General features: G+C 51.6%; 1 protein-coding gene across 6 annotated transcripts in view; it reads right to left on the bottom strand.

The window, feature by feature from the left end:
* The window catches only part of NCS1 (neuronal calcium sensor 1), a 118,288-nt gene that overhangs the window by 7,329 nt on the left and 87,632 nt on the right, over nucleotides 1–23,327 (bottom strand). For 3 of the 6 annotated variants that reach the window (XM_073313974.1, XM_073313973.1, XM_073313977.1), the window contains 2 exons: nucleotides 8,164–8,302; nucleotides 6,271–7,468 (listed from right to left, as the gene is read on the bottom strand). In XM_073313974.1, the coding sequence (XP_073170075.1) occupies nucleotides 7,112–7,468; nucleotides 8,164–8,302 (496 nt within the window). In that variant the 3' untranslated portion in view covers nucleotides 6,271–7,111. The other 3 variants (XM_073313975.1, XM_073313978.1, XM_073313976.1) reach the window with 2 other exon arrangements.

The following is a 23,327-nucleotide window of genomic DNA, read 5'->3' as shown; positions in this document are numbered from 1 at the left end:
AATGGATGTTTCTCATCATCCTGGCTGTGGAGAAAAGTTTGGAAATATGACACTCCCCCAGATACATCCGAGGCGCCAACTCCAGAACCTAAGGTTTATTCTTTTTTAAAATCTCTTGGTTTATTAGCCAGTCTCATGATTTGTTAGGACCGTGCCAGTTTCTCAAAGCTTGCTGTTGGCAGTGTTGAGCTGGCTGAGTAAACAGGGAAAAATTCGCTGCCTCCTTCTGAAATTCCTTCCCCCCCCATTTCTCGAGGCTTAAATTTTCTAAAATGGGAAACAGCATCCAAGTTATGAAATCTGAAGAACTCCAAGGAGAAGGAGGAATGTCGGGGTGAAAATGTTGATGGTTCCCACCTTCCCTTTTCTGTCATAATTCAAAATTTTGGAGACATTTCTTAAGGACAGGTTTTTGGGGCAAGGACTGCATCTGAGCAGCACCTGTGTGCTCCCACAATACACAGATACAATTCAATAATCATCCCTATGATTAACGCTGCAGAATATTGATGTGCAGGGGCTATTCAGTATCATACCCTGCCAGCTGTGTTACTGATGCTTAGTACACAAGCACCTTCCCCAATCCCCAGACTTTGCAAACTGCCTCTGGGGCTCTTCCATCGCGGCTACCATGTGAGTCACCCCACGGACCCCGCTGGTTTAAAATCCTTTACAGCGAGGCAGGTTTTACTGTATCGTCATCTACAACAGTCCTTGTAGATGCCTGAAAATCAGAAAGCGTGTTTGCGATTGTCCCCCAAGATTGTAGGAAGGAATCAATTCCCCCGTCGGGTGGTAGGAATTATAAAGCTCCCAAGAGGGGAGTTTGGAGCCAACTAGATCCAAGTCTAACAACCGCTCATCCCCCAGTAACTCACTAAAGAGTTTGTCTTCTCCTCCCTCCCAGCCTCTGGCTTCTCCAGCTTAATTTATTCTTTGCACCACTGCACACACAGCCCTGAAGAGCAGCTTTCCCCAGGCCAGGTGGCTGCTGCTGAGCTCAGGGCCTCATCGGGCCCCCTACAGGAGCTTGTCCTGCATTCCCGACTAGCTCCCTTCTGACAAAATGGCATTTCCTTTGTGCATTCACCACTAGAGTTTGCTACATATCGCCTTAAAAACAGCCAAGCGCATGCAGAAGGAGGCAGAGTTAGGGCTCAGGGGAGAACATAATGCACAGGGAATGCAGCATCTGCAGCGAATCAGTCTAATTAATCTAATTAGTGCCAGTCACCCCATTCCAATAATGTGCAGAGATGGGCTGAATTCAGCATCATTTCTTGGAGACCCCTTCCCAAATCTGGGTGTAGGACTAGCCCTCTCCCCACCCACCCCAGATGTGGCAAAATAAGAACCAGCCTGGTAAAGTGGTACAAAAATAAAATGAACCCATCACGGGTTTTTATCGGCCCTCACACTGCATCTGTGTGTGGCTTGACTTATGGAATTGTGAGGGTCAGAGACGGAGGAGACCTTGGACCTCATATCTGCCCCATCCTCCTGGCACTGCAGGACGGCTCCTTCCAGGGCATTCCCCAGGCTTTGCTCTAGCCTCGTTTCACAGTCCCACGTGATGTCTTGGGTTTTTCTAGGGCTATTAGCGTGGTCTCTTTGTGCTAGGATGCTCAAACCTGAGACGTGCTGAAGGAAGTTCCTCTGAGCCCCGGGCTGGAATCCCAGCACCATCCTGCCAGGGACAACGGGGTGATCTCCTTGGCTTTGGTCCAGCTCATTCCACGCTCTGGATGCTGCCACACTTTCCCTGACAGAGACGACTCATCCCTGGGGCACCTCACATTGCTTGAGGAATAGCCCAGACTGCACTGTCCACTTCTTCCTCCGCTTTCCCTTACCTCCTGGCTCCTGTGCCCTCCTCTTCTCCCTCCTCCCTGTTCTTCACCCCCTGCATTCTAATGTGGCTGCTTCCTCCTGCTGCTCCATGTTACCTGGGCCCAAACATAGCGAAGTACTTCTCCACAGCATGCACAGTCAACCTGTGGAATTCATTGCCAGGGGATGTTGTGAAGCGCAAAAGTATAACTAGGTTCACAAAAGAATTAGTAAGTTCATGGAGATAGATCCATCAATGGCTCTTAGCCAAGATGGGTAGGGACGCAACCCCATGCTCAGGGTGCCCCCAAACCTCCAGTTACCAGAGGCTAGGACTGGATGACAGGAGATGGATCACTTGAAATTGCCCTGTTCTATCCATTCCCGCTGAAGCATCTGGCACCAGTCACTGTCAGAATACAGGACACTGGCTAGTTGGACCATTGGTCTGACCCAGTATGGCCATTCTTATGTTCTAGCATTGACAGCACAGAAGACACTGTCTGCCCACTCTCAGTTCCTGTGCCTGGCACCACAACAGACCCCAGCACCATGAGGAGCAATTGTCCCAGATGCTGGGACTGGATGACAGTCCAATCACTTAATGATCGCCCTGTTCTGTTCATTCCCTTGGAAGCACCTGGCATTGGCCACTGTCGGAAGACAGAATACTGCTCTAGAGACCATTGGTCTGACCCAATATGGCCGCTCTTATGTAGGGAAAGTCCTGCTCAGTCCCTGCAGCCCCTGATCAATTCCTGGCAAAGTTATAAGCAACTGAAAATGGGCAGTGTCAGGCAACCTTAAGGGATGGCACCTGCGCAGTCTAGTCACCACGTAAGAGCTGTGAGAGGCTGGAGCATGCTCAGTAAAGATGGAATCTTTGGAGACTTTCGCTGCCAAACTCTAACAAGTCTCTACGGTGCATGTGGAAACGGAGATTTTTTTCAAAGGTTTATAATGTGACCATATTTGGGTGGATTTTAACAGGGGTGGCCAAGGCACTTTCCTGATATAAAGGCCACCCACCTGCCAAATTTCAAGCTCTTTCTCCAAAGCATGGGGGTGCTAGGCCTTTTCAATTAAACAGTTAGAAGACTATTTTTAATATGGGCAATATAACCTAATTTTTTCCTAGCATCGGGAAACGGCTGAACTGTTTCAGCTGAAACTCCTTCCCACCCCCACCCCCCAACCCCCCAAAAAGTTCAGCCTGAGGCAAACACGCAGCACAGAAAATTTCAGCTCAAACAGTTCACGTTTGGCAAAGTTATAAGCAATTGAAAATAGGCAGTCAGGCAACCTTCGGTCTAGGCAGCACCGCCAGTTCTGCTTACAAAAAACAGAGATCCCCAGTACTACCACCTTGCTCGGCTTACCTCAGCTTGGGATCCCGGGGCCTATACGAGTCCATCATAGAGGGACAGTGCCTGTACGATGGAGGGATCGGCTTTGGAGCCTTCCTGGAACTCCTGCAGCGTTAGCTTCCCATCGGCATTCTGAAAGGCAACGGCCGTGAGAGCTGGCGATGGCCAATATGTCGCAACTAATTGTTTTATTGAAATGCCCTGGACCCAGAGGAACAATCTGTGCTTGGGTATTAAAGAGAGACAGCTTTGAGCCAAACATCCCTTGCCCCAAACTCCACGGAAATTCAGATTTGGACCCGGCCCCCCTTGACTCTGTCCCATCCCTGATATCTATCCCAATTCTCTACTGCCTCACGTGCACGTTGAGGAGTGGATTCGAAGGGCACCGTGTTCCTCTGGAGCCGCCCCACTGGCCTTTGCAGCCCTAACTGGGCCAAGTGGGCAAGAGTAGGCCTGGAGAGTTGGGCACGCTGGCTGGGGTGGGGTTATGGCTAAGGGGATAGATACGCTGGTCCACTCAGCAGCCTCCTCTGGCCCTGCAGTAGAAACAAAGGCTGCCCTTCCCCCAGGGCAGGCGGTGATGGAAACGCACCTGGCAAATCCCACTTCACCCCTGGGCGTGACACCTCTCTAGTCCAGCAGGGCTGAGTCCAGCCCAAAGTGCCAGCCTGCCAGAGACGCTGATTCAGCCAAGCGCTCAAGCCCAGGCTTTGCTCGAAGTCTCCACTGGGGTTTAAGCACTCTGCTGATTCAGCCCTGCATTGGAATGAGATCACCCATCACATCCACACCTGGTCAGGCCAGCCTGGGGTCAAGAATCCACGCTCACAGGCAAGGGGGAAGCTGGAAGCAGGAAGGAACTGTAAGGCAAAGCTCCGCTCCATTGGGCCCAGTCTAGATCAGGGACTAACGGTTCACTGTCAAATGCGGCGCCATGTCACACCCAATGATGAGAGGCCCTGAGTAGCTGGGGCTCCCACCAGCCCATGCAGAAGCTTTGAGCAGGCTGCATAGGTGAGATTTTGTGTCCACAGTGAGAGGAGACGACTACAGGTCGGTGGGTTTCATGGTACATAGCACCTGTCGGGGGAGCGGGACCCAGTCTGGGAGATGGAAGAGTGTGGCTTGTGACAGCCGCCGCCCCCTAGAGGTGAGGAGAAAACACACAAGAGTCACCATCGAGTCTCACCTTGTCCATCATAGCGAAAATCCGATCCACTCTCTTCTCAGGTGTGTTTTCCTCTTCTGGAAGCTCTACCGTGTTTCCCTGTAGGGACAGGAGAGAGTGTAACTTACACACATTTACTGTTTGTGGCTGGGCTGCATCCTCAGTGCTAGGTGTCTGGGTCTCACTCTCTCTCTGTGCATTAGGGGAAGAACGCCCCGGTCTAGAGCTGAGCCTCTTCAGGACAGTTCTGGGCGGCTCCGTCCACTCTGCGGAAAGCCTGCTCTCTCCACCGCAGGCACCTTTCAGCCGACCTCATGTGCATCCCAGTCACAAGAGACTCCTAGCGAAGGGCCACATCCAATCCCTGCCCCCACTTGGAGCAAATGATTCCAGCACTGGGACCTGGGGCTGCGGCAGTCTGGGAAGGCAGGGCGGGAACACAAGCCTCCCGCAGCCAGCTGGCAGCCAAGTGATGCTGATGGGGGTCAAATGCTCATGGCAGGAGCCTCAGGTCGGAAGCCACCTCTGCTCTCTAGGGGGACGAGTTAGCCAGCAGGCTGCCCTGCTCTTCCCCACCTCAACCCCCTCCACCATATCCACAAAAGCAGGGGGGGTGACCTGCCACAGGGGCTGCCCACATCCTGCCCCACTCTGCCCATCGGAGCCATGCTAATTTGACTCCCGGACAGGCCTGCTGCACTCAGGGGAATGGATCTGAATGCAAGGGGAACCGCAGCGCGCTCTACCCCAGCGTCCTCTCCCCCTCCCCCCGACACTCACCACCATCTGATAAATAGCATCTACGATGTCCAGCATCTCGTTCCTCGTGATGTACCCATCGTTGTCCAAGTCGTACAGTTTAAACGCCCCTGAAACCAAGAGTGATGCTGAATAGCTGAGGAAGCGCCGGGAGCCAGAGGGCAGGCAGCACCCAGTGTGAATGTAGCTTGGGCTGGCAGTGAGAGTCTGTCAGCCCTTAGTGGCCTGTCTGTGCCAGGAACAAGCCATCTCCTGGGGGCCACTTCCCAGGGCACAGACATCACTGGCACTCCCTGGCCAGTCTCAGCTAAGAGGCCCAGATGAGCCCCCACGCCCCAGGGGAGGTCCCTCAAGTTGGGGGCAGAGGGGTAGCAAGGGGGAGCCCTGCCTTGCTAATGCCTGCACTGGACCTGTGGATAAAGAGAGGCTCTGTTCTGCCGGGTTGTCAGTCCGCCAGGTTTCCTAAGTACCTTACCGCACGCAGAGTAAGTTAACGCCCAGCTCTCTCCTCTGGGAGCCTCCCTTCCTGCACCCCAGCAAGCGTCCCCCCATTTCAGTTCGGGCTGTGCGATGCGAACGCCTGCACTGAGACCCTAAGACAGAGCCCTGGCGCAACAAGGCTCTGCCCTGCAACTGGGCGCGAGCTTCCCCGCCGGAGCCCACAGGTCTGTGCCATGGGAACTCACCCTCGCACACGGAAATGAGCTGTGGGAGCGTTGCTTGGACGTTCCGCCTCGGACGCCGCAGAGCGGTGCCAGGGCTTGAGAGCCCCAGCTCCAGCCCGAGCTCCAGCGTTCAAGCAACGCCCACGCCGCTATTCTTAGCAGGCGAGTGGGAGTCCCGCTAGCCCCAGTCTGTGGGCCCTGGCTGGGAGCCTCGCTCCCGGGTGCAGGTTAGACATACCCAGTGAGACCCCTCTCTAGTGCTCTTCCCTGCTTGGGCAGATGCTCACTGCATGGCTGCCTCTTGCTATTCTGCACCCATTCTGGGCTCAAGAGCAGAAGTGGGGGGACAGAGAGAGACGCCGTTCCTTGCTTCAAACTGAGCTGAGTACTTACACCGCAGTTTCTCATCCAGGGTCCCTCGGGACGTGACCGACAGCGCCTGGATGAACTCCGAAAACTCGATCCTCCCATCCTGAGAAGGGGAAGAGAGCTCTAGAGTGACACAGACGTCAAAAGCACAGGGGCCGAGGTTTGTATTGTTACACGTGTGTGCCGCGCCTATGAATCACGCATGCAAACACATGTGGAGTCCCAAACAGGCCTGTTCCATACAGACGCTGCGCTGCTGATTCACTGTGGTGACGTAAGCAGGGTTAATTGCATTCCTGCTCGTGGGGCTCCATCACTAGATCTTGTTCAGGTGACCCCCTGACCATAGCTATGGTCCAGTAGAGTAACAGTTCTAGTTACTCTTGGTGCTTTGGGACTAATCAGCTGGTAAGAGAGGGGGCAGGATGCTGGGCACCAGAATCCACTGGCAGGCACCTGATTCTGTGGAAGGGGAGCAGCTCCCTGGTATCCCGACTGGTGGAGCAATTCCATTTCTCTGAGCAGAGTTTCACTGGTCCCTTCTCTGCTGTGAATTCCAATCCCAGGGCCAAATCCAGAAGAGACATGGTGCAAGTTACGTTGCCATCAGTGGGCATGTAACAGAGTCTCAACGGCTATTGCCTTGTGCCATTCCGATCTGATAGCATTTTACCCTTGCTTTGCGCATCTGTAAAGGAAGACACGGTGCACAAGGCAGTGGGGAACAAGCCCAGGCAGTCTACATTTGGTGTAACTTAGGGAATGTTTCCACTGTGCACCAAGGCCAGGCTCTGACTCAGGTTTGAGCCCAAGCCCCACTTCTGTCCACACACAAATCAGTCTGACTCGGCAAGTGCCCAGGACCCTGCTGGGGGGGCAGGGGGAGGTCAGAGCCTGTGTCCTGCTGTGACTCATGTCCAAGCCCTATCCTTTTGCAGTGTGGACGGAGCTCAAGCCGCAGACCCAAGTGAGAAGGCTGGCATAGTGCCATATGGACCCGGGGCTGACAATCGTAAACCCAGGCTTACAATGCAGTGGGACACGCAAGTGTGGGCAGGGAAACACTGAGTCCACAAGCCCAGGTCCTGCCGACCCATGCTCAGTGTGCAATGGAGACATCCCCTTTGTGCCCAGAGGAGAGGGATGTCGGGCAGGGCGGGGGGGAGGGGAACATGTACAGAGTGAGCGTCCTCTCCCCCCCACAACAACTTTAACAAGTCCTGGCAGAACGAACTGCAGCTGAGGGATGGGGCGGTGAGGTGTCTTGGAACTAGGACAGGGTCTCTATCTCTCTCCCGTGAAATTGTCTGCAGAAGAAAAACAAACGGGGGAATTACTGGACGGGAGCAAGAACCCTTCTGCAAGCAAAATGGCGAGAGGGCTCCTGGCAAAGGCTGCTGCTGACTGGCCACAGCAGAGCAGGGCTCCAGGGTTGTCTCCTCAGCAACTCTGTCTGCGCAAAGAGAACCGCTGGTGGCCAGGAGACCACGGAGTCTGACACAATCCAGGAGCTCGCCCTCGGAACAGGGAAGAGGGTCGTAGCCACCAGGACAGAGGCGAGAGAGAAAGGAGGAGGGAATTACAAACATTTCTCTCCGCTGCAGCTTGTCTGTAAAAAGCCTGATCTGGCCAGCAATGTCAGACCTGCAGCTCTGGGTAATTCTGGCGGCTTTAGTGGGTAAGGGACAGCCTGCCTGATGGGCCTCTGTTAGCAGCACCAAATGTCTCCTTTTCCCTCTTCCGCACTTTGTGGACTATCCGCCTCGCCCTTCAGAATCACAAAGTAGAACGAGCATGGGGATTTGCTGCTAAAGCTTCTCCGCTTGAAATTTCCCTACCCCGGGAAGTGACCGCTTGGATTTTCACACTCAAGAACTGACCAGTGAGCGGCTGTCACTATATAAGACATTTCATGGCACCCTAAACCACACAACTCCCGGTGCGTGAGAGGGGTGCGCACGGAGGGCCAGGGGGGCTCAGCTTCTGTCATTCACCCACTTACTTTGTTTTCATCAAAGACGTTAAAAACGAAGGTGGCAAATTTCGTTGGGTCGCCGAAGGGAAAGAACTGCTTATAGATCTTCTGAAAGCCAGCTGCATCCAGCTGTCCGCTGGGGCAGTCCTTGATGAAGCCCTTGTACCTGTGAAAGAAAGAAAGAAAGAAAGAAAGAAAGAAAGAAAGAAAGAAAGAAAGAAAGAAAGAAAGAAAGAAAGAAAGAAAGAAAGAAAGAAAGAAAGACGAGTTAGTAACTGGTAGATTGGGCACGTCACACCCACCTTCCCCTCCACTGACCCAGCTAAGGCCATTTCTGCTATGCTAGTGCTTATCTCTACAGCCCCATTCCTTTCCCCCAGGGCTGAGCTTTCTCTGCCATTACAAACAGCTCATCCAGAGAGTGAGAAATTCCTGAAGGCCAGTGTCCTCCCCCCCTCTTTTAAAAGGGCGTGTGTGTTTCCTGAGCAGCTCCGTAGCCTGCGGGGTTCAGTGACAAGACAACTGGTGTTTTGTAGGAGGCGCCCATCTGGTATCAGCAGTTGGTGCAGAGACGCGGTGCTGCGTTCGGATCTCAGCCACGCGTCCCTTGGAGGCTGGCGCCAGGCTGAATCTTGACTCTCCACAGCGCTGACCAACTCAGCAAGCAGCCAGAAGAACCAAAGAGAAGCAGGGAGTAGCTGGCGATCTCCTGAGGTTTCCAATTCTCCCCCGTGAGGATTTCCAGCTGGCGAGCTCGTCCTGGCAGAAACCTCACTTGCCATTCCCTCCTCTGCGCATGCAGTCACCAGGAGGGCACTTGGCACACAGCACAATACAGTAGGTTCAAAGGGGAGCTGTTCCTAACAGGCCAATCCCCTTCCTCGATGCTACAATCCTACCACACTGGCAATGTATTTCACACTTTACTAGTCTCCTGTTCCATCTCTGCATGCTACAGAGTGTCACAAGCCCACCTCCAGTCCAGACATGTGTGTCTAAAGAAGGGAGTCTAGTCTAGTGGTCAGGGCATGGGAGTCAGGAGGCCTGGATTCTATTCCTGGACCTACTAGCAATTCACGTGCCTGCTCTGTGCCTCAGTTTCCCCACCTGTAATCTGTGGATCAATGAGCTCCACAGCTAGAAAGTGCTATACAAAAGCTAGGTATTAATTCTTATCACAAGCAGTTCTAGCCCAGCGACCAAATCTTCTGCTTGACGAAGGAGTATTTTTATTAGTGTTTAGTGCTGGGGTTGCAGCCCACCAATCTAGTGATCTGAACGTAGGGCTGGGGACCGGCAATGCCGGAGCGCTAATCCTTGCTTTGATACTGACAGGTTACAGCCATGTTTTCCTGGAGCACAGCAGGGTTTGCGAAGCTAAGTTAACATCTGTAAAGTGCTTTGCAAGATGAAAAGTGCTGAAAGCATTAGTCCAGAGACCTCGCAGAGCAGAATACGCGCATTACGGTAACACTGTAAGTAATTAAAGCTACATGCACACAGCCCTGGCATTGGGGTACATTATGTAATTATCTATCTGCTCAGATTAGGCCCTGAAATGCTAGTGCCCGATATCCACTGCTGCTCTATATACTCATTTAATGGCAGTTACCAGGAAAGTCTCAAGGCAACAGTCTAAGAGCTGGTCTGCACAAGAAAGGAGGTTTCCGAGTAGTAGCCGTGTTAGTCTGTATCCGCAAAAAAGAACAGGAGTAAGGTGCCACAAGTACAAGAAAGGAGGTTGCCCCAGCTGTGTTGTTCAGGGGTATGAAAAAGTCACGCTCCTGGGAGATGTAGTTTAACCAACCTAAGCCACAGTGGGGTCGCCCCTAGGGTAACAGAACAATTCTTCTCGCGCTGAAATAAGTGTCTACACTGCAGTGCTACGTCGGTGCAGTACAGTCGTGATGCTGCAGCGCTTCTAATGCAGCCACGGCCTAACACAACAGCACCACAGTTACCTCAAGTCTCTGTACCCACACCAGAATATCAAGAGGCCAAAGACTTCCTCCGGTCTTCACACAAAACTCCACTGACATTAACAGGAGCGCTGCGAGTGGAGTGAAAAGGCCAAGTATCTTCAGAACGGCTGCTCCAGGCCATTTTGGTTGAGGAGTCCTTAGTGTATACATAAAATAATCATAGTGATTAACGTTTGACAAATAGCGCTTTCCATCCATGCCTCTCAAGGCACTCTACAGAGGAGGTCAGAATCATTATCCCCTTTTAAAGACGGGAAACTGAGGCACATTTTCAAGCTAGGGAAGCCAAGGCAAATTTTCAAGATGGGGAAACTGAGGCACACAGCATCACAGCAGTCCTTGGCAGCATTTTAGACCAGACCCTGGGTCGGCTGATTCACAGCACTATGCCCCAGCTACTGGACCACTCCGCTCTCCCGACAAGGATGAAAGACTTCATCCTCCTAAGAAGACATCATATTGACTAACTCTTCCGTGTTATAACAGGAGGTGAAACATTCTGATTCCCTGCAATACCAAAGGGTGCTTGTGGGCTGAGGTTGATGACTGAAAGGGCTCCCCAAAACATGCTCTCCCCTACGGTCCTTGCAACAACTTCAGCAGAGCGACGCAGCTCAGTTCTCTTTCTCCTGAGCTCCAGCAAGCGCAGGGCCTCGAGTCAGGAGATCTGGTGTCTATTCTGGGCTCTGCCATTGCCTTGCTGTGACACCTCGGGCAAGTCCCGTCAATGCTCTGTGCCTCAGGTTTCCCATCTGTAAAAGGGGGAGAATATCTCCTATGCAGCAATGGCGTGAGGCTTTAACGAATGCCTGGCAAGTGAGTTAAACCCTGCAGCTGGGAAGTGCTATGGCAGAGCTGAGCAGCAGTACTGTTAATGCAGCTGGTTTGACAGAACATCTTCCCTCCCCTCCTACAGATCCAACCACAACTGGACAAATATAGGTGACAAATATCAGTCCAGTGACTGATGGTATTTGCAGTCCCTTTCATTTGCTTTCCGCAAAGAGCCATGCAAGGAAAAATGTGTTTGCAAGAATGCCCACGGAAAGGGAAAGCCTCCTGGATAGCTGGGCAAATGTGCAAATGCTGGTGCAACAGCGGCAGAGGGGCTGGCATGGCTTGGGTTTGGGTGCCAACCAGTGTGGGAGCAGAACTGACGTTTGAGGGACAGCAAATACCTGAATGATTCAGGGGCAATCTGCAGGCTGGAATCCGGTCATGGGAAAGGCTGAGATCAAAGTTTCAGAGTAACAGCCGTGTTAGTCTGTATTCGCAAAAAGAAAAGGAGTACTTGTGGCACCTTAGAGACTAACCAATTTATTTGAGCATGAGCTTTCGTGAGCTACAGCTCACTTCATCGGATGCAAGTGAGCTGTAGCTCATGAAAGCTTATGCTCAAATAAATTGGTTAGTCTCTAAGGTGCCACAAGTACTCCTTTTCTTTTTGAGATCAAAGTGTGCTTGTGGGTAATTTGTGATGGGGAAACATGTCCAAGTCCACCCCATCAATCGTCTCCTGGGAATACTTTGCTCAGCTCCAATCCCAGTGAACCAGGGTGGTTGTGTATCCCCCCTGAGCGCCCCTCCCCCCCCGAAGGCATTACTGAGCAGAAGGCAGAGTGCAGAAGGCCCTCCTGCGTTTCTATGTACGCAGCTGAGCTCCTATGGAAAAAAATCTGTGCTTTTCTACCACTGAAACATGTTAGTTTCCCAGCTACGCCCCTTCGGCGCAACAAGGCACAATGAAGAATACCGCCACCTTACCAAGGTGATCTGGGATGCCCAGCGGGCTGGCTCCAGAATGAGCAAGGCATTATTCTCAACGGCGGTGTTAATGGAACTGAAACTCCTGCCTGTGGCCGGTGGCACTCGCTGATGGGTGCTGGCAGGATGCTTAGCGAGCTGCAGACAGACTAAAGCTCTGGGCTGGATTGTGCTGTTAGCAGACAGACCGTAGGAAGGGGCGGTGCATAGGCGAGGAACACCAGGAGGCGCTGTGCCTCTGAGAGGCCATAGTCTTCCCAGGGCTCCCTGCTCCAAAAATAATTTGCACCATCTTTTTATGGAGTCGGGTGTGTTCCACTACTGGGTGGTGCAGGGGGAGAAGGGGGAGCCATAAGTCTTCCTGCTGCCTGCTCCCTCTCCATCCTGGGTTGTTCCTGGGTGGTGGCGGGGAGGAGAGCCTTGCCCCCATGCTCCCAGGGTTGGGCTGTGCTTTGACATGGGCTCTGCAAGAGGGTGGAGAGGGCAATAATTACTGCTTTGCACATCTACCTTACACTCAGGCATGATCCAGACCCTGTTCTTAGACTGTGAGCTCCTCGGGGCAGAGGCTGTCTCTTGCTGTACGTATGTACAGCACCTACCACAATGGGGCCCTGATCTCGGCTGAGGCCTCTCGGTGCGACCAAAATTCAAACTAATAACAACAATAAGGTTAAGGATAGGTTACAGTGCACAGTTACAATCTCTGCCCATCGGGAATTGAACGTAGCTAAGGTTATAAGAGAGACATTAAAGGGCCCACCCTGGATACCCTTGTGTCCAAGAGAAAACAGTAACCATCAAACCAGCAGATCAGGAATAGGAAACACCCCAGACACGCCACGGCTCTGTTAACTTGTGCATTTCCCAGTCCTCTGGGCAGCCTTTATGCGGCTTTAACAGTGCCCCTAGAACGCGCCCTGGCCATTCTGCCAGGACCCCGCAGGTTGAGAACAGCAGCCCCTGTCCTGGGTCAAGCCAAGAAGGGGGAAGGCAGGGAATGGCTTGCATTAGGCTATCTTCCACTGGTGCAGCTCCAGCAGCGGGAGCACTCCCGTAGACAGAGCTCAGGTCGTTTTACCACCTAGGACAATGGTAACACCTAGCATCCCCGCAGGTGTCATCTAGGCACCCAGGTCACAGACAGATCTCTGGTGCAACTCCATCAAAGTCAATGGGGTTATCGCTGAATGTACATCAGTGTGACTGGGAGCAGAAACTGTCCCTGGGTCCATGTATTACATATGCTTGGATACTGGGTGTGACCGCCAGGCAAAGTGTCCAGAGCCCAACTCTTAGCTGTGTTCCCCGGTGTACATATAGCCCCCTTCATGTGGATGGGCTCCCCGAGACCCCCATGCACTTGTACATCACATGAGGCTGCCCCTGGGAAGCAGAACTTTCCCAGGATCGTTTGCTCTGCATTTCCTAACAGCGACAGCCATTAAACCATTCCAGCCTCGTTACTGTTCTCAGTCACATCCCATTAGAATTTCCTTTCAAAACCGTGAAAATCCCTCAGAACAGTTCAGTGAGCTTTTCCTTTCATTACATTTACAGCAACGAATCATTCAATTTCACCCCCCATGGCTCTCGCTGAGGGAGAAGTGAAAAGAATGGAAGAGGAATAAACACACTGGCCAACATCCGCATCTCGGCAAATAGACTAAGTTACAGAACTGAGGGGGTGTGGAGATGAGAGGGGCTTTTGAGTTCTCTCCTGGACACTACAGACTCATGAAATGATGCCGGACAAACCTCTGTAAAACGGGGCTCACAATACAGGCCTACCTCTGTGGAGGGGAGTGGGTAGCTGGGAATCTGTCTGCACCATTTGTGAATTCAGGTTGATACTATGAAATTGTATCATGAAATTACTGCACCATGGAAAGCCTACAAGTCTGTGGACCCACCATGGCTGACAGGACACACAGCAGCTGCACTCCAGACTGAGGCCAAAGAGAAGGTACTTCGCTGTAAACGAGGGTAATTTATTCACAATATTATGCCAGAGAGCAGCTGCATCCTTGGGAACACCAGTTTTATCTGACCCCTCGGGAGGGAGGGGGGGAAGTAGGAGCAGTGGAAATTTACCAGGAGCAGAACACAAGAGGCCAGGTGACCAGGCAGAGGTTTAAACAGAGAGTCACACAGCAATGAGGGGCTGGGGGCAGACTGCAGGAGAGAGGAAGGTCTCAGAAGCAGTGAGCAGAAGACTCCATGCAGGAGAAGCACCCCAACATGTAGAGGCCTATAAGAAGCAGGGGGGCCCTGCCAGCTGTCTGGAGCCCAGAGTGTCACCGAGGGCAGGGTGCACTAAGTGGGGGGCATTGTGGTTAAGAGGTTTGTAGCTTTCTAAATGATCTGAGTTCTCTTGTGCATTGTGCGTTACATAAAAGAGCAATGATGTGTTGGGCTCTGGGCTCTGAGTGTGTAGCATGCTCCATGGCTGTGCACCTCCTGAGCGGGTTACACAGCAAACCCTTCTGGGACCAGGTGTGTAAGTCTGGGGGAACTGGAAGGTCAGCTCTGCACCCCGAGGGGATTGGCAGCGGGTTCTAGTTCTCAGGATGGGGCACTAGACAAAGGGGCTGCACCCCAAGAATGTGCCTAGGGATTCCAAGAGTGGGGCAGTGCCTGGACTTATTTCAAGACCCAGAAGCTTAAACCATTGGGGGACTCCAGGGACCCAGAGCCATAGATGTCTCTCACAGCAGTCTGGGGGTGGCCAGTAAAGGGGAGCCTGACCAAATCCGTAACAGGGGGTTTGTGAGACTTTGGGTGAAATCCACCCTGGCTTCATTGAACTCAAGGAGCGGTGCCAGGAGAACGTTTTGTGATGTGCTAGCTAGTAGTCTCACCGTGTCTTACACCATGTGTAGGTAAAGTACCATGAGAACAGAGTGAGCAAAGATGCTGGAGAGAAATGGATAAGACAGATCCCTTAATTAACACCCCCACCCCCCGATCATTAGAACTGGATACAGCCATGCAGCACCCTCCTGAAGCAGTCTACAGCTCAGAACTACTGCCCTGGTCCACAACTCGAACGGGGTTAACATTGTAAGCTGCCTGTCACCATGCGGCCTTGAATGATTGCCCCATGAGGCCCCCGTCCAGATGGAGACAAACCAAGGCAGCTATAAATCTTAAGCTGCAAAAGGGGCAGTGGGGACAAAGGACAGAAATGTTTATTCATTCTTGCTTTTTGCCGGCAGTTCTTTCTGATTTAGGTAGTGCGGCAGCCAGCATTAGAATAATATTTACAGGAAAGGAAGCGCAGATGAACACTGCAGCCATCACTGAAGCATGCTGGGTTTCCTTTTCATTGCCTGAGTGGCTCTGTAAACTCCTGTCCATTTCAGAGATTACCCTAGATAACCTCCTTCCCATTCCTGCTAGCTCTCCCGTACAGGTGGTGGAAGGGTGGGGAAAAGGAATCTTACAAGACATCATCAGGGTCTCTTTAACATTTTCACTGGTTGCAGCAGGGTGACAAAAATGGGGTTCCTGGCCCTGATGATCATGAGTTAAAAGCAGTGTGTTTTCCTCTTGTATGTGTCATCCCAGCCCTGATCATCCACGGATCAGCACAAAGACAGCTCGCAGGATGGGGTCTAAGGGATGGGCAAACCTGTTCTGAATATCACTGGTTTGAAAGTTCAACTCGAATATTACTGGGGTTTACATTCTGCTTAGGACAGAATGGGGCAGAGCATGGAGTGAGTTCAATCTAATTAAAAAATGAAAAAGTAAAGCATATTGCAAGGAGACTGGCTAATGGAGAGGCTGAGGGAGCTGGGATTGTTTAGTCTGCAGAAGAGAAGAATGAGGGGGGATTTGATAGCTGCTTTCAACTACCTGAAAGGGGGTTCCAAAGAGGATGGCTCTAGACTGTTCTCAATGGTAGCAGATGACAGAACGAGGAGTAATGGTCTCAAGTTGCAGTGGGGGAGGTTTAGATTGGATATTAGGAAAAACTTTTTCACTAAGAGGGTGGTGAAACACTGGAATGCGTTACCTAGGGAGGTGGTAGAATCTCCTTCCTTAGAGGTTTTTAAGGTCAGGCTTGACAAAGCCCTGGCTGGGATGATTTAACTGGGAATTGGTCCTGCTTCGAGCAGGGGGTTGGACTAGATGACCTTCTGGGGTCCCTTCCAACCCTGATATTCTATGATTCTATGTGCATGTGCATACTGCCCTCTACTGGATGGAATCAGAACTGCTTAGTTGTGTGTCATAGTAGGCCTTAAAAAGAAAAGGAGGACTTGTGGCACCTTAGAGACTAACCAATTTATTTGAGCATGAGCTTTCGTGAGCTACAGCTCACTTCATCGGATTATACCGCTAGCACCTAATGGAGATTCTCTTTTAGTTCAAGACAGAAGGATGTGGTTTTGGAGCAGAAGAGTCTGAACTCCGTCCCTTCTGTTGCGGTGAGGTTATAAGCATCCACGGTGCACAGCATAATATCCTAGATGAGTATGGATTTGTTACAATATGCATCACCTGTAGAGCACCACCTTGAACCCGTCTAGCTCTCTGGAGGTTTTTCTGACTTTAATACACAGGCACATACTTCCCTACAGCTAAAAGGTCACTGTTGCTCTCTGTAAAAACAGCACTGCTTTAACGAGAGGCTGTAACACCTCAGACTGCATGAGGCTTCCGAAGGGCCAGATAGCACAGTCCTGTTGGGATCCAAGAAGGGACCTCCCACTAGCCTAAGGGGAAGATCCACAGGTCCGGGATGCCAAATAATTGTGTGGGACAACTAAGGAGATAACAGGAACAGGAGTGAGGTCACAGGGCTAAACGAAGGGAACCTGATGGGGACACCGAGCAGAGAACCCTGGACAACGCCCACTGCTCCTTGAAGGCGTCAAGAGAGCTAGCGAACGCCGCCCAGGGGAACTCTGCCTGGATGCGTGAATGGACTGAGGAGCGGAAACAGGCCCCACAGTCGCAGGAGACCCGTTGGCCAGCCTCCTCTCCCTGGTTTTGTAGATGGCCATTTTGGCCAGGGCTAGGAGGAGGCTGACAAAGAGGTCCCGAGACTCTGTGGGGCCACCGATAGGGAGATAACACAATGACAGGTAGGGACAAATACCTGCTCACTGCTCCCCAGAGCAACGCAAAGAAAACAAAAGTCCAGCCCACCTGCTAACTGTTGAGCCTTGAGGCCAAATGGCAGGTGCCAGGAAGCGTCTAACTACAAATACAGAATCACACGAGTCAGGGATGGAAAGGACCCTGCGGCAGGAGAATAACCAGCTGTCTCTCGGCCAGTGTGGGATTATCCCCTGCAGAATGTTTCGAGTGGATCTTGTCCAGTCTAGTTTGAAATGCCAAGCATTGCAGCTTCCACCGCTTCCCTGGGGAAATTATTGTGCAACCAAGTGTAAGGCAGAGAGCACACGAGGAGGAAGATGGGAGGTTCTGAAAGGCCCAGGTGATGTATAGAAGTCTCATTTTTTAGGTTCTTTCATGCAGATCCTCTAGGTGCAGTTTTACCCACAGCACACAGGCCTCAGAGCCATGGCCAGCAGTTAGGAAAGAAAGATAAACCCAGTTCTGCACCAGAGAAGACCGAAGAGAGGGGAGTTCTGCTGCTGGGGTCTGTAGGTTATCACCATCCTGGTTTTGTCCTGCAGGACACACTCAGCAGGAGTGCTAAGAGACTGCAGGCAAGGGTAACATGTCCCAGTGCAATTGGAAGCTGCTCAAAATGTCATGTCACCACAGACACGGCCAGGAAAAAACAAGACATTGCTGAAAAATCTGGGATCGGGGGGAATCCTAAAAGGGATTGCAAGGTGGGACTCTTTGGGAGGAAGTCTGATCTTGTGTTTAGTGCACTGAACTGGGTTCCAAGGGATGGGGGTTCAATTCCCAGCCCTGTCACTTCCAATGTGATCTTGGGCGAGTCACTTGATCTCTCGATGACTCAGTTTCCCCATCACAAAAATGGGATAACAGCACTTCCTTCCTCCCATTGTTTGTCTGTCTAGGCTGTTTACATTGTAAGCTCTTTGGGGCAGGGATATCGCTCAGTATGCGCATAAACAGCCTAGCACAATGGGGCTCAGGTGGTGATACCATAATACAAATAATCATGTGTACAACAATAATGATCAAAACCCTTGATGCTCATGCTGGAAAATTCCTCCACTGCAATGACAAGATCATACTGCCTGAAAATGCGACCAGTGGGGAAACTGAGGCACACACGAGTGACATGACCCTCTCAAGGTCACAGAAAATCAGAATAAAGGCAGGGATTATAATTTGGGAGCTCCCTTCCCCATCTCAGCCACTACTCACTTGAATCCAGGTATTGATTACATGCAGTCAAGCTGTTCATTGGTCATTTCGAGTATTACCGTGATTTCACTCTGCATTACCATAAATACAGAAACATCAAAACAATGGGGCGAAGATCTTTTTCTGTCCAAACTCACATGTGTCTTCTGCACTGCGCTCATCTCTGCTCAGCAAAGTTCTGCCCCTTTTCTGAAACCATCGACCCCCAGGCACCAGTGCCAGAGTTTTGCCTTCTTTGTTTTAAGAAGGATTGCCATGGGGCACAAGGGCCAAAATGGGAGGAGACTGGGTTAACTCTGAAGGTGCAGTCCTTCCTGCACTCAGCCAGACCATCTGAGCGTGGCCCGTTAGCCTCCCTGTTAAATCACCACAACCTGCATCTGCTGGAGCAGACAGTAACTGAGTCCCCCACAAAAGCCTCATACCACAACTGATTAGATGTATTTGCAGATTGCTCCATGCCCTGGCCTGGTGCATGCACCAACTGCAGAGACCGGGGGCTCTCAGCCTGGGGATTTGCATAGGCCCTTCTCATACCATCCACCCACATGCAAACAGCCTGCAGGCCTTTTGCGCATCCAAACCCTCAGGATCTCTTCCTTCCCAGCCCTTTTTCTTCCCACACAATAGCCGTGCTAGTTTCTTGACCTCCTGAATGGTTAGCAAGATCCCTTCGCCACATTCGTCTGCACATCAGAACCCTCCAATCTTCCCCCATGCTGCTGAATGGCCTCCACTCCCACAGAACTCTGTTCACTCAGCACCCCAGGGCCTTAGCAGCAGGAGCATTTGAACTGGACATGATCTATGGTACCTACCTAGCCCCAATCACCACAGTATCTGAGTACCTCCCCATCTGGACCGTATTTACCTCACAACAGCCCCGGGCGGTAGGGCAATGCTATTATCCCCAGGTTACAGATGGGAAACTGAGGCACAGGGAGGCTGAGCGACTCACCCAAGGTCACACCAGCAGTCTGTAATGGAGCAGGGACTTGAACCCAGTCTATGCTAGAGACCTAACCACTGACCCATCCTTCCCCATCCATGCTCGGAAGAACAAGGATTTAACTCATGTCCTTCCTGTGATAATATGAATGGAAAATATCAAGTTATTTCTCTTCTATTTGGTCATTTTAAGGCTTACATGTGAGGCTACTTAGTTATTTGGGTAGGGCGGAAATAAAGTGAGAAAAATTATATGAATGAATATTAATGTATTGTTAGCATCTCTAGTCTGCAGTTAGAGTATTTCATCACTAAGTTCTGGATTTCGGAATGCGACCAGCACAATCAGCATCATAATTACCAACACCACATGGAACATACACTCCGGTGCCACTTCCTATTAACAGGCCACACTGGATGTAATAAATGTGTAACTGGTTTATAATCTAACTGGGGATGCCCTATGCAGGAGCTGCCTTAGAGGCCTTCCCCACTGTCCGTGCTAGAAAGAAGTCCCTGGAAGCAATCCCTGCACACACACACACAATTATGTAAGTGAAATGAGTTCTCCCAGAGCTCAGCTCCCAAATATACACAACACTGCCCAGAATCTAGTGTATTTCCCTGCTGGGGAAGGGCTTGTTTTGTATTCATATGAAAACATAACCCAACCCTCTCCCCGAGGAGGAAAGGACTCAGCCCTGGGCTACACTTAAAATGTAGGTTGACCTAGCTACGTTACTTGAGGAGGGGTGAAAAATTCACACCCCTGAGCACAGTACTTAAACTGACCTAATCCTGGTGTAGATGTGGCTAGGTCAAGGGAAGAGTTGGCCCCCTGACCTAGCTACCACCGCTTGGGAAGGTTGGTTACCTCCACCTACCCTTCTGTGGTTGTAGGTAGCTGTAGCCTCTATAATGCAGACGTGCCCTCAGTGCAATGGGCTCTGAGAAGGAAGCATGTTCTCAGTGCTCAGGGCACGGGACTAATGGCCAGTCACGCCTGTGTTCCAGTTCTGGTTTGTGGTGTGGTCTTGGGGAAGGTCACCACTTATCTTTGCCTCAGTTTACCCACCTCCAAAAGTTCCTCTTGGGTGTGCCAGAGAATATTGTGAGGGTCTAGTTAATGTTTGTTGAGTACATCAAAGATAAGGGTCAATTACTAATTTTTTACAAGAGCAAAGTCATTGGGGATGAATGTGAGGGCACAAATCATGTGTCGACACTGCACACTAAGCCCGGGCTCTGATTCAGGTTGGAGTCCACACCCCCTCTTCCATCCACACACAAATCAGTCTGACTCAGGCCAGCAACCACTCAGTACCCAGGTCCTAGGACCTTGTACGGGGGATGGGTCAGAGCCCGAGTCCTGCTGTGACTCGGGTCCAAGCCCTGTCATTTCGCAGTGTGGATGCAGTTCAAGCCGCAAACCCGAGACAGAAGCTCTGTGTACTGTGGTATGGATGTGACAGCACAGCTGAGACACCCAGGTCCAGCAATTGTAAACCCTGGTTTAAAATGCAGTGTGGACGCTCGAGCATGGGCTTGGAAACACTGAGTCACAAGTCCCAGTCCCACAGACCTGGGTTTATAATGCAGTGTAGAGACACCCAAAGGGGCTCCCCACTGGGGATATGAAGCAAAGCACTAGGCATCACCTTCGTTTTTTGCAGGCTGCACACAAGCTGTTCCTCATAATTTCATTGTGGTTTGTGTACTACAGCAAACGCTCAAAGCGAGGCAGTTCTAGACAGGGCTCTCTTCTTCCCCGGAGGAATGTAACCATTCAGCGTTTTCCACATTTCCAAGAACAACATGAGACAACGTGCTTAGCAAAGTCGGCATGTCTGGCAATCCAGAGCATCGCCCGGCTGGCAAAGGCAGGGAACACATTAGAATCCACAGGGACGTTCCCAGAGTCCCGGGTGCAGGGAGTCTTCTGCAATCTGGTTTGCAATTTACAAGGAAATAGAGGCAAGAGACACCATCACTAACCTCCTAGCGTCAGCTGGAATGGATGGGACCTTTCTGTTCGCATAGAGCTAACTGGGGCTTCTGCCAGTTGGACTGCCCTTTGCTAAGGCACGCTAGTGCCAACCAATCATCGCTCCATTAGCATTTCTGGCATAGTAGCACCTAGAGATCCCATTGAGGCAGGTACCGCACATACACAGAGTAGGAGACAGTCCCTGTCTCAAAGCGCTTGCAATCCAAATAGCTGGACACAGGCTAGGAGGGGAAACGTTGGCACAGAAATGTGAAGTGACCTGCCCCGTTGCCTGGTGTCTCACAGCAGGTCAGGAGCAGGCAGGAGTTTCTTCAGCTCCATGTGCTTGCTCTAAGGCAGGGGTGGGCAAACTTTTTGGCCCGAGGGCCACATCGGGGTGCAAAACTGTATGGAGGGCCGGGTAGGGAAGGCTGTGCCTCCCCAAACAGCCTGGCCCCCGCCCCCATCCACCCCCTCCCACTTCCCGCCCCCGACTGCCCCCCTCAGAACCCGCCACCCATCCAACCCCCCCCCCCCGCTCCTTGTCCCCTGACCGCCCCCTCCCAGGACCCCCACCCATAACCACCCCCAGGGATCCCCCCATCTAACCCCCCCGTTCCCTGTCCCCTGCCCCCCCACCCCGCAGAACCTCTAGCCCATCCAATTGCTCCCTGCTCCATGGCTGCGGGGGAGGGGGGACAGCAGGGGAGGGGTGGAGGCTAGCCTCCCCGGCCAGGAGCTCAGGGGCCAGGCAGGGCAGTCCCGTAGGCCGGATGTGGCTCACGGGCCATAGTTTGCCCACCTCTGCTCTAAGGAGAACAGTGAAGGCACACGAAATACCCAGGGAACTACTGCTCTATGAGCTGGCTGGACCAAGGCTTGGAACTATGGCCAGCAAGGAGCAAGGTGCTGCAGCCAAAGAAGAGATGCAGAGGTGCTGATCCGTAAAATGATACCATTGCTACAGTGCCGTGTTTCTCTGCAGATCCCAGCAGTTGATTCTGTGATCGCTTGGAACCTGTGCCTTCATGCATTCGCTCCAAGGTTTGCTCAACACAGAGCTAGTTCCCTAGATAGGGGGGCAGGCAACTTTGTTTACCTCCTGCCCTCAGGTGGGAGAGGCAGCGTGGCCCTGTGGGCAGGGCCTGGGACTCAGGAGACCTGGGTTCCAGTCCTGGCTTTGCCACTGACCTGATGGGTGGCCTTGGACAAGTCACTTCCCCTCCCTGTGCCTCAGTTTCCCCCTCTGTGATTGTAAGCTCTTTGGGGCAGGAAGTGTTTCCCACTCTGTGTCTGCACAGCATCTGGCACAATAGGGCACCAATCTCAGCTGGGACCTCTAGATGCTACTGTCATACAAATGAATAATAAGAAGAAAGTGCGGGACCAGGGACCAACATTTTAAGGCTTAGCCTGTGGCAAAGGAAAGGGTTAATCCGTCATAGACGCATTCATTTCTCTTATCACCAAGGAGAGAGCGACCAAAGCTCCTAGCAAAGCCCTGCTGCTCGGATGAGCCGACAGCCGGAGATATGGCAACATGAAAAAGAAGCAGAGCCAAAAAGAACCCAGCTGATTACATTGGCGAGCTGCGGGGTTTGAACCGCTTAATAAGATCAAAGTTGTCTGCTGGTTGTGGAGTTACAGGGAATGGGTTTGAATAGACTCCCTTTGCAGGCAAAACACCCATGACCTCATGTCATAAATATAAAGGGAAGGGTAACCACCTTTTTATATACAGTGCTATAAAATCCCTCCTGGCCAGAGGCAAAATCCTTTCACCTATAAAGGGTTAAGAAGCTAAGGTAATCTTGCTGGCACCTGACCCCAAATGACCAACGAGGGGACAAGATACTTTCAAATCTGGAGGGGGGGAAAGGCTTTTGTCTGTTTATGTGATACCTTTGCCAGGAACAGATCAAGGATGCAAGCCCTCCAACTCCTGTAAAGTTAGTAAGTAATGTAGCTAGAAAATGCGTTAGGTTTTCTTTGTTTTGGCTTGTAAATTCGCTGTGCTGGAGGAAATGTGTATTCCTGTTTTTGTGGCTTTTTGTAACTTAAGGTTTTGCCTAGAGGGATTCTCTATGTTTTGAATCTGATTACCCTGTAAGGTTATCTTCCATTCTGATCTCACAGAGTTGTTCTCTTATCTTTTTTTTTGTTCTTCTAATAAAGTTCTGATTTTT

This window comes from Lepidochelys kempii, chromosome 16 (assembly GCF_965140265.1).
Source record: "Lepidochelys kempii isolate rLepKem1 chromosome 16, rLepKem1.hap2, whole genome shotgun sequence".
Classification (NCBI taxonomy): Eukaryota; Metazoa; Chordata; order Testudines; family Cheloniidae; genus Lepidochelys; species Lepidochelys kempii.
Note: the sequence above shows the minus strand (reverse complement) of the source record. Positions and strands in the feature narration are given on the sequence as shown.